Genomic DNA, 19,203 nt, shown 5'->3' on the forward strand with positions numbered 1-19,203 from the left:
TGTCTTTTAATACATTGAAATATTTGTTAGTTGCATAATGATTTATTATTTTGTCATGGTTTTGAGATAGTATGAGCTTGTTCATGCGTGTGAGATTTGAGATTTTTCCTAGAACTTAGATATGAAAGAAATGGAAATTTTACACTAGGTTCACATGTTCAAGGATTATTGTTCATGATTGTCATTGACATAATATTAGCCAAGGGAAGGTAGTTATGTGTATGGTTGATTCATCACTTTGTATATTTATTGTTTAACCTCTCATGGTTTATTCGTGATCTCAGATATAATATTACTTTATGCAGGGAACGACTACACTTGTAGTGTATACGAGGGTCAAGTGGAGATAATATCTTAGGAAATGTAGATGCAGTGCAGATGATGGGTGAGTCATGTTTTTTTTCCAACAAAATAGTGTTATTGTTATTTGTGTGCTCAATATTTTCTCCTTTTAGTATGGTTCTCGGGTAGTACGAATCAGATGATATATATAAAATGGTATGATTAAATTTATATGTTTTTTTGTTCCACATCACAAGCACACCCTCACATAACATGCTGTAGAGAGGAGGATGGTAAGGTCGAGCAATCAAGCATCTTGAGCTTTCGACCAATCAGCCATTGTGCTAGTAGACAATGTTAGGATTTTGGGTGTTCAGTATGTTTAAATATGCCTAGATCCCTCTTACAAAATGGATTATTTCTCTTACGATAACATTGATTGCGTTATTCCTAGTAGAATTACGTCTAGTTTAAAAAAATTATATATTTTGAGATTTAGCATGGAATATAAATGGACTAGAATAAAGTTGAATCACAAGTTCATGCCTTCAACTGTCTAGTTTAAGTTTTATTAGAATTCTAATATTTTATTTCGTATCTACTGCAAATGGTTGATTTCACTGACCACTTATACGTAAAATACAAAATGGATTATCCTCGTTTATATAACAAAGCTAAACATGAGTATGTTTCACATTATGATTGATTGTTGAATTCAACTCTCCTATTTAACTTGTAAAATGATTCTAATATCTTATTATGTATCTATTGTAGATGGCTTGTTCTGGAGAACACGAGTAAGTGGAATCATTGTTTTAAGAAACGACCGTTTCGATACCGAAACGGCCGGGTTGATCCGAGCCATTACCCTCTGCTGTGACCCGGCCCTTGGAACGGTTCGACTGGCCGAGTCAGCCATGACTCGGCCGAGTCATGGCTGACTCGGCCAACTCGGCCGTTTCTGTATTGACTCGGCCGAGTCATAACCAGTGGCCTGTAACCCCATCAAAACAGCGATTTGACATTTTTTTAATGAAATTTTGAAGTGTTTGCTGATTGGTTTTAACTCCAATGTGTTTTATGAATTAGTTAAATGTTATTTGGGGTCCATTTCCCCCTCCCAAACCCTATTTAACACACTCAAATGCTCTCTACTATTGATATGTTATTCAAATTTCATGGTAATGTTAAATTCTTAAAGTAAAAGTGACATTCTCCTTAATCTTCATTTTCATCCTTTTACTTAAATTTTTAACATTACCATGAAATGACTCAGGATGTTTGAGAGTGGTTTCGGCCTCATTGGATTTCACATGGAGAAAGTAGAATTTTAGATTTCATTCAAAATCTAGCAGACTTATCAGTTTTTCAGGATTTCAGGATTGGAGGATTGCAATGTTTCCATTGAGTTTTGTCATGTATTAGGGTATGGAACTCGTATTTAATCAAGAGCACCAATCCCTCTATGTACCTTGATGTTAGTGACATTGGTTGTCGAACTCCTCTGGGATTCACTCCCAAACCAGGAGCTTCTGAAAATGTCGCTCCCGCTCCCGTTTTCGCTCTCGCTCCCCACTTTCGCTCCTGCTCCCAACTTCCAAGTAACACTGAGCCAGATGATGTTGGCAACTCTAGCAGTAGCCAGTCGTACTGGTCACAGACTTTTGTTGTAGAGGCCATTTATAGCCTCCTTGGTTATGTGTTTTTGTTTTGATCTCTATATCATCATCGTGTATGTATTGGACAATGCATTGGGTGCCATTTTGATATAATGGATATATTCATGAGCCTACTTTGATCATATGTTGTCTTCTATCTATATTCTAATGCTGTGTGTTTGGAAACATGAATGAAAATCTTTAAAATTATGTGTTTTTATAAAAAATAAATATTTAATGTATTTTTTACAGTGACCGAGTCATTGAAATCGAGCCGGTCGAGTTGATACCGAGTCGGAGTCAGAGTCGGAGTCGACCCTCGGCCGAGTCGGAGTTTTAAAACATTGAGTGGAATACAAAATAGAATGTCTATCTTTATATAAAAAACTCTAGACAAGGTATGTTTGGTAGAATGAATAATTATTCATTTTGAATTATGCTTTCAATTACAGTATGTCTTTATTTTAACCTTATTCACCCCACCTTTTTTCGTTTCAGCGGAGGAGAGGACACTACAGTAAAGATAATGTGAAAAGGGGAAGTTTGCAAATTTTTTTTGTTGTTGTCTACATTTTTTCTTTTAAGTTCACGCCTTCAAATTCTCTAGTTTGAATTTTAGTAGAAATCTAATATTTTAGTGTATCTATTGCACACAGCTTATTCTGGTGAGAAAAAAATTGTGAAAAACAAAATGGATGGTCCCGTTTTATATATCAATCTCAAAGAAAGGTGTGTTTCTTATTACAACTAATTATTGTGTACTCTCTAGTTTAACTTATATAACGATTCTAATATCTTATTGTGTATTGTCTATAGATGGTTTGTTTTGATGAGCACAAGCAAGTGGAATAGAAACAGTGTCCATCGTTATGAAACAAACTCTAGGGGCGTTGTGTTTCCTATTATGCATAATTATTGGTTTTGAAATATGTTTAATATTACTAGTTGTGTGTATTTTAAGCTTTTTCAACTGACTTTTTTCCTCTTTCAGCAAATGACAAGACATTGTAGGAGAGATGATGTGCAGAGGGGATGTTTGCAATTTTTTCTTTCTTTTTATCCACATATTTTGTTTTGTTGAGTTTGAGCATGGCCATGGTGTGTTGTACTCTTTTTTTTTTGTTTGGTCTGTTGTGTGTGTTGTACTCTTCTTTTGTTTTGTTTTTTTTGTTTTTTTTTGAGTTTTTTGTAGTTTGGTCTTGGTTTTGTTTGTTTGGTGCAGAAACGGAAATTAAGGAAGTAGACAAAGAAAATTGAGGTTATTGTTCATAAATGAAGGTGAGTCAACATTTCTATATGCAATGCACTTCACTTAAAAGTATCTTTTGCTACTTTGTAGCTCCATTTATTATCTTTTCAAATTATTATATGCTTTATCTAAGCTCTCATAGCCAGCTATATTTATCTTTTTTATCTAGTGAGCAACTACAATTGTATGTTCTACACAAGTCAAGTGGTGAAGACACACTAGACATTCTACAAACATGACATAGAGGATGGGTGAGGCATACTTTTCTCCTACACAACACTGTTGTCCTTTAATACATTGAAATATTTGTTAGTTGCACAATGATTTATTATTTGGTCATGATTTCGAGATAGTATGATCTTGTTCATGGGTGAGAGATTTGAGATTTTTCCTAGAACTTTGATATGAAAGAAATGGAAATGTTACACTAGGTTCACATGTTCAAGGATTATTGATCATGATTGGCGTTGTCATAATCTTAGCCAAGGGAAGGTAATTATGTGTATGGTTGATTCATCACTCTGTATATTTATTCTTTAACCTCTCGTGGTTTATTCGTGATCTCAGATATAATATTACTTTGTGCAGCGAACGACTACAATTGTAGTGTCTGGGAGGGTCGAGTGGAGATAATATCTTAGGAAATGTAGATGCAGCGCAGAGGATAGGTGAGTCATGTTTTTTTCCAACAAAATAGTGTTATTGTTATTTGTGTGCTCAATATTTTCTCCTTCTAGCATGGTTCTTGGGTAGTACAACTCAGATGATATACATAAAATGGTATGTTTAAATTTATATGTTTCTTTGTTCCACATCACACACACACCCTCACACATTATGCCCTAGAGAAGAGGATGGTAAGGTCGAGCAAGCAAGCATCTTGAGCTTTTGACCAATCAACCATTGTGCTAGTAGACAACACTAGGATTTTGGGTGTTCAATATGTTTAAATATGCCTAGATCCCTCTTATAAAATGGATTATTTTTCTTACAATAACATTGATTGCGTTATTCCTAGTAGAATTACGTCTAGTTTAAAAACCTTGTATATTTTGAGATTTAGCATGGAATATAAATGGACTAGAATGAAGTTGGATCACAAGTTCATGCCTTCAACTCTCTAGTTTAACTTTTATTAGAATTCTAATATTTTATTTCGTATCTACTGCAAATGGTTGATTTCAGTGACCAAATATACATAAAATACAAAATGGATTATCCTCGTTTATATAACAAAGCTAAAGACGAGTATGTCTCACATTATGATTGATTGTTGCTTTCAACTCTACAATTTATCTTGTAAAATCATTCTAATATCTTATTATGTATCTGTTGTAGATGGCTTGCTCTCGTGAGCACGAGTAAAGTCGAATACAAAATGGAATGTCTATCTTTATATAGCAAACTCTAGACGAGGTATGTTTGGTATAATGAGTAATTATTCGTTTTGAATTATGCTTTCCATTACAATCTGTATTTATTTTAAACTTATTCACCCCATCTTTTTTTCCTTTCAGTGGAGGAGAGGACACTATAGTAAAGATAATGTGAAAAGGGGAAGTGTGCAATTTTTTGTTTGTTGTTGTCTACATTTTTTTTGAAGTTCATGCCTTCAAATTCTCTAGTTTGACTTTTTTTAGAAATCTTATATTTATTCTGTATCTATTGCAAATGGATTGTTCTGGTGAGCAAAAAATTGTGAAATACAAAATGGATTGTCCCCTTTTATATAGCAATCCCAAAGAAAGGTGTGTTTCATATTACAATTAATTATTGCGTACTCTCTAGTTTAACTTATATAACGATTCTAATATCTTATTGTGTATCTTCTATAGATGGTTTGTTTTGATGAGCACAATTAAGTGGAATACAAACAGTGCCCATCGTTATGAAACAAACTCTAGGGTAGTTGTGTTTCCTATTATGAATAATTATTGGTTTTGAAATATGTTTAACATTACTAATTGTGTGTATTTTAAGTTTATGCAGCCGAATTTTTTTTTCATTCAGCGGAGGACAACACATTGCAGGAGAGATGATTTGCAGAGGCGATGTTTGCAATTTTTTCTTTGTTCTTATCTGCATGTTTTGTTTTGTTTTGTTGAGTTTGAGCATGGCCATGCTGTGTTGTACTCGTTTTCCTTTGTTTTGCATTTTTTTCTCGATTTTGTTGTTTGGTCTTGGCTTCATTTGTTGGGTGTGCTATACTCTTCCTTTGTTTTGTTTTTTTGTACTTTTTATGTTTTTGTAGTTTTGTCTTGGATTTGTTTTTTGGGTGCGGAAACAGAAATGAAGGAAGTAGACAAAGAAAATTGAGGTTATTGTTCATAAATGAAGGTGAGTCGACATTTCTATATGCAATGCACTTCACTTAAAAGTATCTTTCGCTACTTTGTAGCTCCATTTATTATCTTTTCAAATTATTATATGCTTTATCTAAGCTCTCATAGTCCACTATATTTATCTTTTTTATTTAGTGAACAACTGCAATTGTATGTTCTACACAAGTCAAGTGGTGAAGACGTACGAGACATTCTACAAACATGACATAGAGGATGGGTGAGGCATACTTTTCTCCTACACAATACTATTGTCCTTTGATACATTGAAATATTTGTTAGTTGCACAATGATTTATTATTTTGTTAGGGTTCCGAGATAGTATGATCTTGTTCTTGGGTGTGAGATTTGAGATTTTTCCTAGAACTTTGATATGAAAGAAATGGAAATGTTACACTAGGTTCACATGTTCAGGGATTATTGTTCATGATTGTCGTTGTCATAATATTAGCCAAGGGAAGGTAGTTATGTGTATGGTTGATTCATCACTCTGTATATTTATTCTTTAACCTCTCTTGGTTTATTCGTGATCTCAGATATAATATTACTTTGTGCAGCGAACGACTACAATTGTAGTGTCTCGGAGGGTCGAGTGGAGATAATATCTTAGGAAATGTAGTTGTAGCATAGAGGATGGGTGAGTCATGTTTTTTTCCAACACAATACTGTTATTGTTATTTGTGTGCTCAATATTTTCTCCTTCTAGCATAGTTCTCGACTAGTACGACTCAGATGATATACATAAAATGGTATGTTTAAATTAATATGTTTTTTTGTTCCACATCACACGCACACCCTCACATAACATGCTCTAAAGAGGAGGATGGTAAGGTCGAGCAAGCAAGCATCTTGAGCTTTCGACCAATCAACCATTGTGCTGTTAGACAACGCTAGGATTTTGGTTGTTCAATATGTTTAAATATGCCTAGATCCTTCTTACAAAATGGATTGTTTCTCTTATGATAACATTGATTGCGTTATTCCCAGTAGAATTACGTCTAGTTTAAAAAACTTATATATTTTAAGATTTAGCATGGAATATAAATAGACTAGAATGAAGTTGGATCACAAGTTCATGCCTTCAACTCTCTAGTTTAACTTTTATTAGAATTCTAATATTTTATTTCGTATCTACATCAAATGGTTGATTTCAGTGACCACATATACGTAAAATACAAAATGGATTATCAGCATTCATATAACAAAGCTAAAGACGAGTATGTTTCACATTATGATTGATTGTTGCATTGAACTCTCCAATTTAACTTGTAAAATGATTCTAATATCTTATTATGTATCTGTTGTAGATGGCTTTTTCTGGTGAGCACGAGTAAGTGGAACACAAAATGGAATGTCTATCTTTATATAGCAAACTCTAGATGAGGTATGTTTGGTGTAATGAATAATTATTTGTTTTGAATTATGCTTTCCATTACAATCTGTCTTTATTTTAACCTTATTCACGCCACCTTTTTTCCTTTCAGCGGGGGAGAGGACACTACAGTAAAGATAATGTGAAAAGGGGAAGTTTGCAATTTTTTGTTTGTTGTTGTCTAAATTTTTTTTTGAAGTTCATGCCTTCAAATTCTCTCGTTTGACTTTTATTATAAATATAATATTATATTGTGTATCTATTGCAGACGGCTTGTTCTAGTGAACAAAAAATTGTGGAAGACAAAATGGATTGTCCTGTTTTATATAGCAATCTCAAAGAAAGGTGTGTTTCTTATTACAATTAATTATTGCGTACTCTCAAGTTTAACTTACATAACGATTCTAATATCTTATTGTGTATCTTCTATAGATGGATTGTTTTGATGAGCAAAAGCAAGTGGAATACAAACAACGTCCATCGATATGAAACAAACTCTAGGGAGTTGTGTTTCCTATAATGAATAATTGTTGGTTTTGAATATGTTTAACACTACTAATTGCGTGTATTTTAAGCTTATTCAACCGACCTTTTTTCCCTTTCAGCAGAGGACAACAAATTGCAGGAGAGATGATGTGCAGAGGGGGTGTTTGCAATTTTTTCTTTGTTTTTATCTTCGTGTTTTGTTTTGTTGAGTTTGAGCATGGCCATGCTGTGTTGTACTCGTTTTTTGTTGTTTGGTCTTGGTTTCATTTGTTGGGTGTCTTGTAATCTTCTTTTGTTTTTTGTTTTGTTTTTTGTAGTTTGGTCTTGATTTCGTTTGTTGGGTGCGGAAACGGAAATGAAGGAAGCATTCAAAGAAAACTAAGGTTATTGTTCATAAATGAGGGTGAGTCAACATTTCTATATGCAATGCATTTCACTTAAAAGTATCTTTCGCTACTTTGTAGCTCCATTTATTACTTTTCAAATTATTATATGCTTTATCTAGGCTCTCATAGTCAACTATGTTTATCTTTTTTATGTAGTGAACAACTACAATTGTATGTTCTACACAAGTCAGGTGGTGAAGATGCACTAGACATTCTACAAACATGACATAGAGGATGGGTGAGGCATACTTTTCTCCTACACAATACTATTGTCCTTTAATACATTGAAATATTTGTTAGTTGCACAATGATTTATTATTTTGTCATGGTTTCGATACAATATGATCTTGTTCATGCGTGTGAGATTTGAGATTTTTCCTAGAACTTTGATATGAAAGAAATGGAAATGTTACACTTCGTTCACATGTTAAGGGATTATTGTTCATGATTGTCGTTGTCATAATATTAGCCAAGGGAAGGCAGTTATGTGTATGGTTGATTCATCACTCTGTATATTTATTCTTTATCCTCTCGTGGTTTATTTGTGATCTCACATAAAATATTACTTTGTGCAGCGAACGACTACAATTGTAGTGTCTTGGAGGGTCGAGTGGAGATAATATCTTAGGAAATGTAGATGCAGCGCAGAGGATGGGTGAGTCATGTTTTTTTCCAACAAAATAGTGTTATTGTTATTTGTGTGCTCAATATTTTCTCCTTCTAGCATGGTTCTCGGGTAGTACCACTTAGACGATATGCATAAAATGGTATGTTTAAATTTATATGTTTTTTTGTTCCACATCACACGCACAGCCTCACATAACATGCCCTAGAGAGGAGGATGGAAAGGTCGAGCAAGCAAGTGCCATGAGCTTTTGACCAATCAACCATTGTGCTAGTAGACAATGCTAGGATTTTGGTTGTTCAATATGTTTAAATATGCCTAGATCCCTCTTACAAAATGGATTATTTCTCTTACTATAGCATTGATTGCATTATTTTGAGTAGAATTACATCTAGTTTAAAAACTTATATACTTTGAGATTTAGCATGGAATATAAATGGACTAGAATGAAGTTGGATCACAAGTTCATGCCTTCAACTCTGTAGTTTAACTTGATTAGAATTCTAATACTTTATTTCTTATCTACTGCAAATGATTGATTTTAGTGACCACATATACGTAAAATACAAAATGGATTATCCTCGTTCATATAACAAAGCTAAAGACGAGTGTGTTTCACATTATGATTGATTGTTGCATTCAACTCTCCAATTTAACTTGTAATATGATTCTAATATCTTATTATGTATCTGTTATAGATGGCTCGTTCTGGTGAGGACGAGTAAATGGAATACAAAATGGAATGTCTATCTTTATATAGCAAACCCTAGATGAGGTATGTTTCGTATAATGAATAATTATTTGTTTTGAATTATGCTTTCCATTAAAATCTGTCTTTATTTTAACCTTATTCATCCCACCTCTTTTCCTTTCAACAGAGGAGAGGACACTGCAGTAAAGATAATGTGAAAAGGGGAAATTTGCAATTTTTTGTTTGTTGTTGTCCACATTTTTTTTTGAAGTTCATGCCTTCAAATTCTCTAGTTTGACTTTGATTAGAAATCTAATATTTTATTTTGTATCTATTTCAGACGGCTTGTTCCGGTGAGCAAAAAATTGTGAAATACAAAATGGATTGTCCCCTTTTATATAGCAATCTCAAAGAATGGTGTGTTTCTTATTACAATTAATTATTGTGTACTCTCTAGTTTAACTTATATAACAATTCTAATATCTTATTGTGTATCTTCTATAGATGGTTTGTTTTGATGAGCACAAGCAAGTGGAATACAAACAGTGTCCATCGTTATGAAACAAACTCTAGGGGAGTTGTGTTTCCTATTATGAATAATTATTGGTTTTGAAATATGTTTAACATTACTATTTGTGTGTATTTTAAGCTTATTCAACTGACTTTTTTTCCCTTTCAGCAGAGGACAACACATTCCAGGAGAGATGATGTGCAGAAGGGATGTTTACAATTTTTTCTTTGTTCTTATCTGCATGTTTTGTTTTTTTGAGTTTGAGCATGGCCATGCTGTTGTACTCGCTTTTTGTTGTTTGGTCTTGGTTTTGTTTGTTGGGTCTGTTGTACTCTTCTTTTGTTTTATTATTTTGTTCTTTTAATGTTTTTTGGTAGTTTGGTCTTGGTTTCATTTGTTGGGTGCAAAAACAGAAATGAAGGAAGCAGACAAAGAAAATTGATGTTATTGTTCATAAATGAAGGTGAGTCAACATTTCTATATTCAATGCACTTCACTTAAAAGTATCTTTCGCTAATTTGTAGCTCCAATTATTATCTTTTCAAATTATTTTCTGCATTATCTAAGCTCTCATAGTCAACTATATTTATCTTTTTTATGTAGTGAACAACTACAATTGTATGTTCTACACAAGTCAAGTGGTGAAGAGGACCTAGACATTCTACAAAATGACATAGAGGATGGGTGAGGCATACTTTTCTCCTACACAATACTATTGTCCTTTAATACATTGAAATATTTGCTAGTTGCACAATGATTTATTATTTTGTCATGGTTTTGGAGATAGTATGATCTTGTTCATGCGTGTGAGATTTGAGATTTTTCCTAGAACTTTGATATGAAAGAAATGGAAATGTTACACTAGGTTCACATGTTCAAGGATTATTGTTCATGATTGTCGTTATCATAATATTAGCCAAGGGAAGGTAGTTATGTGTATGGTTGATTCATCACTTTGTATATTTATTCTTTAACCTCTCTTGGTTTATTCGTGATCTCAGATATAATATTACTTTTTGCAGCAAACGACTACAATTGTAGTGTCTGGAAGGGTCGAGTGGAGTTAATATCTTACAAAATGTAGATGTAATGCAAAGGATGGGTGAGTCATTTTTTTTCCAACAAAATAGTGTTATTATTATTTGTGTGCTCAATATTTTCGCCTTCTAGAATGGTTCTCGGGTAGTACCATTCAGATGATACAAATAAAATGGTATGTTTAAATTTATCTGTTTTTTTGTTCCACATCACATGCACACCCTCCCATAACATGACCTAGAGAGGAGGATGGTAAGGTCAAGCAAGCAAGCGTCTTGAGCTTTCGACCAATCAACCATTGTGGTAGTAGACAATGCTAGTATTTTGGGTGTTCAATATGTCTAAGTATGCTTAGATCCCTCTTACAAAATGGATTATTTCTCTTACGATAACATTGATTGCGTTATTCCTAGTAGAATTATCTCTAGTTTAGAAAACTTATATGTTTTGAGATTTAGCATGGAATATAAATGGATTAGAATGAAGTTGGATCACAAGTTCTTGCCTTCAACTCTCTAGTTTAACTTTTATTAGAATTCTAATATTTTATTTTGTATCTATTGCAAATGGTTCATTTCAATGACCACATATACGTAAAATGCAAAATGTATTATCCTCTTTTATATAACAAAGCTAAAGACGAGTATGTTTCACATTATGATTGATTGTTGCATTCAACTCTCCAATTTAACTTACAAAATGATTCTAATATCTTATTATGTATTTGTTGTAGATGGCTTGCTCTGGTGAGCACGAGTAAGTGGAATACAAAATCGAATGTCTATCTTTATATAGCAAACTCTAGACAAGTTATGGTTGGTATAATGAATAATTATTTGTTTTGAATTATGCTTTCCATTACAATCTGTCTTTATTTTGACCTTATTCACCCCACCTTTTTTCCTTTCAGCGGAGGAGAGGACACTACAGTAAAGATAATGTGAAAAGGGGAAGTTTGCAATTTTTTGTTTGTTGTTGTCTACATTTTTTTTTGAAGTTCATGCCTTCAAATTCTCTAGTTTGAATTTTATTTGAAATCTAATATTTTATTGTGTATTTGTTGCAGACGGCTTGTTTCGGTAAGCAAAAAATTGTGAAATACAAAACGGAATTCCCCCGTTTGTATAGCAATCTCAAAGAAAGGTGTGTTTCTTATTACAATTAATTATTGCGTACTCTCTAGTTTAAATTATATAACGATTCTAATATCCTATTGTGTATCTTCTATAGGTGGATTTTTTTTATGAGCACAAACAAGTGGAATACAAAGAGTGTCCATCGTTATGAAACAAACTCTAGGGGAGTTGTATAATTATTGGTTTTGAAATATGTTTAACATTACTAATTGTGTGTATTTTAAGTTTATTCAACCGACTTTTTTTCCCTTTCAGCAGAGGACAACACATTGCAGGAGAGATGATGTGCAGAGGGGATGTTTGCAATTTTTTCTTTTTTGTTATTTGCATGTTTTGTTTTGTTGAGTTTGAGCATGGCCATGCTGTGTTGTACTTATTTTTGGTTGTTTGGTCTTGGTTTTGTTTGTTGGGTGAGTTGTACCCTTCTTTTGTTTTGTTTTTTTGTTATTTTAATGTTTTTTTGTAGTTTGGTCTTGGTTTCGTTGGTTGGGTGCGGAAATGGAAATGAAGAAAGCAGACAAAGAAAATTGAGGTTATTGTTCATAAATGAAGGTGAGTCAACATTTCTATATGCAATGCACTTCACTTAAAAGTATCTTTCACTACATTGTAGCTCCATTTATTATCTTTTCAAGTTATTATATGCTTTATCTAAGCTCTCATAATCAACTATATTTATCTTTTTTATGTAGTGAACAACTACAATTGTATGTTCTACACAAGTCAAGTGGTGAAGATGCACTAGACATTCTACAAACATGACATAGAGGATGGGTGAGGCATACTTTTCTCCTACACAATACTATTGTCTTTTAATACATTGAAATATTTTTTGGGCATCTTGAGGTGGAGCTATTGCCTGCTTCACGTACTTGAGCACTCCATTATCTTCCAACACCATTGATATCCGCTCCTTCCATGCACAAAAATTTGAGGCTCGTTCTAAACTATGATCTGACCTCAGTCCTTGGAACACCATACTATTATCCAAATAACTGCTAAACTTTTCAAACTTTTGCACAAGCCTTCTACATGATTTGCGTTGTCCACTAACTGGTCAATCCGATGTTGGTCTTTATACTGATTTTTGCTCTGAAAGCATGCTAAATTTTCATGAAACTCTGCAACTACTGAGATGAATAACTAAAAATTGAAACTAGTTAACGTTCACCATGATACAAAGCCTCTTAACAACTTATAAGCAACAGAATAAAAACAAAGAGATAAAAGCACATCACACAAATTGACACACTTATTTTTCTCAGTAAACCCAACAGGAAAAACTTGATTGTTTGTTGTGGGAGTTTTATTGATTGTTCTTGGAGCAATGAATCTATTACAAGCCAATTTGTATCTCTTGAGAAATCATTTTGCTTCTCACACAATTCTCAGTTGATGCAACTGATCTTAGCCTGCCTTGATCACCACTTGATCTCGATTCCTACACACAATTCTTCCTTTATTGCCTCCTTGACTTTCTCTACAAACCGTGTTGTCTTGCTTCAATTATGTTGCTCCTTCCTTGCACACTTGAGCCCCTTATACCTTGCACTTATCTCCTATTTCCTAGCGCACTTGAGCTCCTATTTTTTAGGACCCAATTCCATTCAACCTGCGCACAACCAATTCTCCTAAATTCTAGCGCGCTTGTGCCTCCTACTCTTTAGGACACAATTTCTATGTTCCACAATCTGGGCTCTCTCACACTAACTTGTGAGCTATGTCTTGTCATAAACCTTTGTGATTTACTTCTGCCTTCGTCCTCTCTTTATAGGTGAACTTTGATCCACGCAAGGAGGCCCGACTTAATTTAGATCTTGAGCTATGATAGCGAGTTAACAGAGAGTGTTACTTTCTCTCCTTCCAATCATCACTGGAGTTGTTAATTGAGATTTTCCGTCTCCTGATAATACAAAGTAATTTGCTAATTTACCGTATCAAGGTTAAAAGGTGCTTGAAGATATTTCGTTATGTGTGATACATGGAAAACATCTTGGATGAAGGCCATCATCCTTCATGGTGGCCATGATAGTCCAAACTAGTCAATTTATTGCTCATGTCTTGTTATGGGTGCTTAGATGCCCTAAGAAATTAAGTTTGATCATCTCATAATTAGTAATTGATACTTTTCCATCTCCTAATAATACAAAGTAATTTGCTAATTTATTAACCTCTAACATTATAACCTTGGCCACTTGAATAAATATTATATGATCAAAGAGAATTAACAAGGCGTTACATCTTTGAGTAACTGGGAATGCTTAGTGTTTTTAGGTATTGCATTGTTATTCATTAGTTCACATTGTTACGTATTGCCCTATTTTTTAGGTATCACATTGTTATTCATTAGTTGGCATTGTTACATATTTCCCTCTTCATTTTCGAACGAGGCAAGAACTCTCAATCAGGGTTCAAATGTTATGAGTATGGATTTCCATCCTCAGCAACAAACAATTCTGCTAGGTGATTTCAAATCCCATTCAATACAGTTTTTCATTTAAATAAATTCGTTAAGTCAATTTGGAAAATGTACCTTTTATATTTATAAATATGTTCACACTGACTAGTATTTCAAATTTGGATTGTTGGCTTTATCAATCAATTGGAACAAATGTTGGTGACATTGCAAATTGGGAAGTGGAATCTCGAAAAAAAATTAGGTTGCAGGAACTTTAAGGTTTGGGAAATTTCAGCCTGTTCCATTCACATGCAGGTAGATGATTTTTTCATAAATTAGTTATGTAATTTAAATTGGAAAAATGTACATGTATGAATGATCTTGAAAAGGTTTTAGAGTTCTTTACTAGAGTTGATCATTAGCACTGGCCTTAGGTAAACTCTTATACATGTTTTGTTATGTTTTCTTAGGCTGCTCTTGTGAAAAATCCAACTGTATCAGTGAATCGTTGTATTTGGAACCCAGATGGGGCAGTCCTTGGTAACTTAATCTATACTCATATTCATTAATAAGATGCTTTGATATCATTTCCTTCTTTATACAACAATGTGAGTGATTTGTAATAATGCCATCTACAAATGCCTCTGGTCTCCTTTTGGTTGGTTGCACACCAATAGAATGGTGTGCTACGCCCTCTATTCAGATACTGACATGCCTGCATTTGTGTTATAGGAGTTGTGTTTTCCAAGCGTATAGTTCACATATATTCTTATACTGTGGCAGGTGATTTGAGACAACATCTAGAGGTTTGCTTACATGCTTAAAGGCCAATCTGTACATTCTTGTAGGTCTGTAAAATTAAGTTTGTATTGAAAATATAATTTATTAACATTGATATAATTTAAACAGATTGACGCACATGCTAGTGGTGTGAATGATATTGCTTTTTCACACCCTAGATACTATCTCTTCATAATAATTACATGTGGGGATGATAAGACCATCAAGGTAATCTGCTTTATCATATGTGTCAAGACTCATTCTAATAGTTGTCATTTACTTATCTGTATATGAAAATTTAAAAAAAAAATATTGTCTGTGCTTGTAGGTGTGGGATGCAGTAACTAGTCGAAAGCAGTACACATTTGAAGGTCATGAAGCAGCTATATGTTCTGTTTGTCCTTTCCAGTAAGAAAATATTCAGGTACTTTGTTCCTTGAGTCCTGAAGAATTTATGTGAATTGCAGTTGAGGACTAGTTTTAAAATACATTGCATATTCTATTTTTGTTTGATGTTTGGCTTTCTGTGAATTTTTGGCCATATGGCAAATACTTTATTGCACTAAAGATAGATGGATTATGATTCTTTGTTGTATGCAGTTTACTTTTTCTATAGCTATTGATGGCAAGATCAAATACTGGTTGTATAACTTGTATGATCTTGCGGGATCTAGGGTGGACTATAATGCTCCGGGCTTTATAGTGCTGATGGAACAAGGTAAAATGTTAACTTGGAATTGTGTTTAGTTTGTAAAATGTCTTCATGTAGATTTGAGTTTTCCTTTCTCCAATTTTCTATATTTGTTGTGTCAAGTCGATGTCCTTTCTGAAGTGTATAATCATTTGTATTTTTTATTAGGCTCTTCTCCTGTGGAACAAGTAAAGATGGTGATTTATACCTCATTGAGTGGAATGAAAATGAGGGAACAATCAGTGGAATGAAAATGAGGGAACAATCAAGCAGACATATTCTGCAATTTGAGACAACCAGGAATAGGTTCTTGGCAGCTGGTGATGAATTTCAAATAAAGTTTTGGGACATGGATAACACCAACATCCTAACAACAATTGATGTTGACGGTAGTTTGGTGGACATGGATAACACCAACATCCTAACAACAATTGATGTTGACGGTAGTTTGGAAATGAGGATGGTTTGTTTTTAGAGTTTCAAAACATTATTTCAAGTTTTCTTGATCACATCTCAATGTATAATCCTCGTGCTATTTCCAAAAAAATCCCAGGCTAGTCCTCGCCTTCGTTTCAGCGAAGATGGTTCCCTGTTGGCAGTCACAATGAATGACAATGGCATAAAGATCTTACCCAACGCAGAGGGATTTCGCTTAATTCGCATGCTGGAGAGTAGATCCTTTGAAGGAACGAAGGTGCCACCAGAGACAATGGCAACAAAGGTAAATTCTTCTTCCATGCACATTTACTGTGTACATGCACTACTAATTAATGGTAAAGTTTAAACTCTAACTAGTTCATTTTTACTATGCAGACTTCAATTGTGAATGCCATGCCTCCTGCAGTCACTGCTCCTGGTTCCCTGGTTCCCTTCGCAGTGTTGTAGAACGTTCGGACAGACTTCCACCTGCATTGTCAATGACCAATTTTGTAAGAGCATTCTGAATCTAGCATATTTGTCCAGCATTATTCAGTTTAGTTTGTTACATATATCTTATCATTTTCTAAACTTTCACTCAGAATCCAGATATTGTTGCTTTCGAGTTTCCATATAGCATAGGATTTTGTTCTTTTCCCCATTCACATGCTCTATTAGCCATTATTTTGGCATATCTTTTATAGGAATAGGATGATATTATCAATGATGTCTAACAATAATCTGATATTCGAGACAACATGTGTGCAGAGTAGTATAGAGTCTAGACAGACAGTCCGACCCCAGATGTTAAACGAAGGCTTCTAGATGAGGTCACAGACAAGAGCAAGAACTGGAAATTGACTGAGATCACTGATTCGGGTCAGTGTAGGTCTCTCAGGTTGCCTGACAGAATGCATTGCGAGCAAGGTATGCAATCATCCCTCTATTACAGAAAACACTAAAGGTTGACATACTCTACAATTTTATGTGCTACAAATTCTGTCGATATTGATTCAAACAAGTAATGTGCTATTTCTTGCAGGTGGTAAAACTGATATACACCAATTCCAATGTTGTTGTCTTAGCACTAGCATCTGATGCTCTCCATAAGCTATCCATAAGCTATACCGCGGAGTGACCAAAATCCATCCAGAAAGGTGGGGTTCTTTAGTAGTTGTTGTTTGCTTCCTTTTTGTTTTAGCTTGTTTTGTTTATTTATTTGTTTGTTATACTTTTGGATATATAATTTGCAGTTGTATTTTATGTAGTGTTCCACCGTCTGCAACGAGTATTCCAACACAGATGTGGCAGCCAGCTAGTGGGATTCTTATGAATAATGACGTTGGTGATACAAATCCAGAAGAAGTCAGTGCTTGTATAGCTTTGTCTAAGAATGATTCCTATGTAATGTCTGCTTCCAGTGGCAAGGTCTCCTTATTCAATATGATGGCATTTAAGAGAGCCTTTTACCTAAAGACCAGTTTCATTTTAATGTTTCCGATGATTTATATAATTTCAGTTTTGGTACATTGGTCTGCTTAGGGTTTAGTCTCTAATGTCTCACCTTCAACTTTCAAATTATGTGGGTAATAGGGTTCAGTTACTCTAGAAGGTTCTTGTGTAATGTTCCTTACTATAAGCTAAGAATTCAAAGGCTCCCAATTAATCTAAATCACTGGTTTCATGGGATGCTAATTAGTGATTGATTCATTGCAAGTCATGACAACTTTCATGCCACCTTCTCTGGCAGCCACTTTTCTGGCTTTCCACCCTCAGGACAATAACATCATTGCAATTGGCATGGAGGATTCATCAATTCAATATACAGTTGATGAGGTGTTGCCTGTGAATATATCTTTCAATCCTTATCATTTTTCTTCATTGTGCCCTTTTACAAAAACTGACCTTTAAGTGGCATGCTCTGAACTTGCTGCGATTTTTATAGGTAAAAGCAAAGCTCAAGGACCACCAAAAATAAATCACAGGCCTGGATTTTTCGCATGTTTTGAATGTGTTTGGTATCTTCGGGAGCTGATGCCCAGGTATATGGTTTCTTTTATTATTAAATATAGTCTGACTCCGTGATGCTCAAAGTTTACATAAATTTATGGACTGGAAATGTTCATATACTCACAACCACGTCTTTTGGCAGTGTTGTTCACTTAAAGTTTACATAAATTTATGGAGTGGAAAAGTTCATATAATCACAACCACGTCTTTTGGCAGTTATGTCCCTGGGGCTTAAATGGGTGGGACAAGCGAAAGTCAAAGTTGTACCATTACAACCAGGAAGACCGTCACCACCAGTGAGGATACAAAGAGTACAGTTTCATAATGATCTTCCTGTCACCACCAGTGGGGATACAAGAGTACAGTTCCATAATGATCAAATTCACCTGTTGATTGTGCATGAGAGCCAGCTTTGTAATATATGATGCTTCCAAGATGGTCACCACCAATGGGGAATACAAGAGTACAGTTTCATAATGATCAAATTCACTTGTTGGTTGTGCATGGCAGCCAGCTTTGCTATATATGATGCTTCCAAGTTGGAGCACTTGTTTCTATGTAAGTACTTGTAAGCACTGTTGAATTCAAACATAGACAATAACATAATGTACTTGTAAGCACTGTTGAATTCAAACATAGACAATAACATAATGTAACCTTCTGTATATGATTGGATGACCTTGTTACATGGTTGCATTGCAGTGGTCTCCTCATGATTCCCTATGTCCTCCTATTTCAAGTGCCATATATTCATGTGACAGCGTCCTATTTTATGCGAGCTTCTGAGCTTGTCATAGTGCAGTTGGGGTGTTTGATGTAGAAAGATTAAGGCCTCAATGTCGCATTGCACCTTCTGCATACTTTTCATCGGGAATGAACAGGTAAATGGGCTCTTTCATTCTGTCATGGTTGATACATCAATTTTTTAGATTTGGATTTTAACCAGGCATATTATGATATAATTTTATTGTTTGGTTATTTATTCAGCAGTAATGCCTATTCTCTAGTCGTTGCATCACATCCATCCGAACCGAGTCAATTCCATCTTGGAAGAACAGATGGAATTCATGATTTTGAGCCTTCAGAGTAAGAAGGGAAATGGGGTGTTGGAGAACCCCCAAATAATGGAACTGT

The 19,203-nt window shown here is 34.3% G+C and overlaps 1 protein-coding gene and 1 pseudogene across 2 annotated transcripts; both read left to right on the forward strand.

The window, feature by feature from the left end:
• The first annotated feature begins 12,620 nt into the window (after positions 1-12,620).
• On the forward strand, positions 12,621-17,217 carry LOC149182483 (protein TOPLESS-RELATED PROTEIN 2-like; annotated as a pseudogene). Its single transcript, XR_016257138.1, has 10 exons — positions 12,621-14,486; positions 14,642-14,711; positions 14,904-14,977; positions 15,081-15,179; positions 15,280-15,375; positions 15,552-15,669; positions 15,811-16,363; positions 16,456-16,571; positions 16,828-16,986; positions 17,102-17,217. The product of XR_016257138.1 is annotated as a protein TOPLESS-RELATED PROTEIN 2-like (transcript).
• On the forward strand, positions 16,247-18,944 carry LOC149182484 (protein TOPLESS-RELATED PROTEIN 2-like). Its single transcript, XM_089414571.1, has 7 exons — positions 16,247-16,363; positions 16,456-16,523; positions 17,313-17,487; positions 17,836-17,895; positions 18,005-18,101; positions 18,286-18,627; positions 18,772-18,944. The coding sequence occupies exons 1-5, from the start codon at positions 16,247-16,249 to the stop codon at positions 18,035-18,037; spliced, it is 453 nt and encodes a 150-aa protein (XP_089270697.1). The 3' UTR covers positions 18,038-18,101; positions 18,286-18,627; positions 18,772-18,944.
• Positions 18,945-19,203: the final 259 nt, after the last annotated feature.

The sequence above is a fragment of the Pinus tabuliformis genome, chromosome 3_2 (assembly GCF_031772625.1).
Source record: "Pinus tabuliformis cultivar Carrire ecotype Pingquan chromosome 3_2, CPIR1, whole genome shotgun sequence".
Taxonomy (NCBI): Eukaryota; Viridiplantae; Streptophyta; class Pinopsida; order Pinales; family Pinaceae; genus Pinus; species Pinus tabuliformis.

Coding starts and splice junctions, on each gene's coding strand:
- LOC149182484 (XM_089414571.1), top strand. CDS start 16,247: ATGAATGACAATGGCATAAAGATCTTACCCAACGCAGAGGGATTTCGC. Junction 16,364..16,455: donor CAGAGACAATGGCAACAAAG/GTAAATTCTTCT, acceptor TTTACTATGCAG/ACTTCAATTGTGAATGCCAT. Junction 16,524..17,312: donor CTGGTTCCCTTCGCAGTGTT/GTAGAACGTTCG, acceptor TATAATTTGCAG/TTGTATTTTATGTAGTGTTC.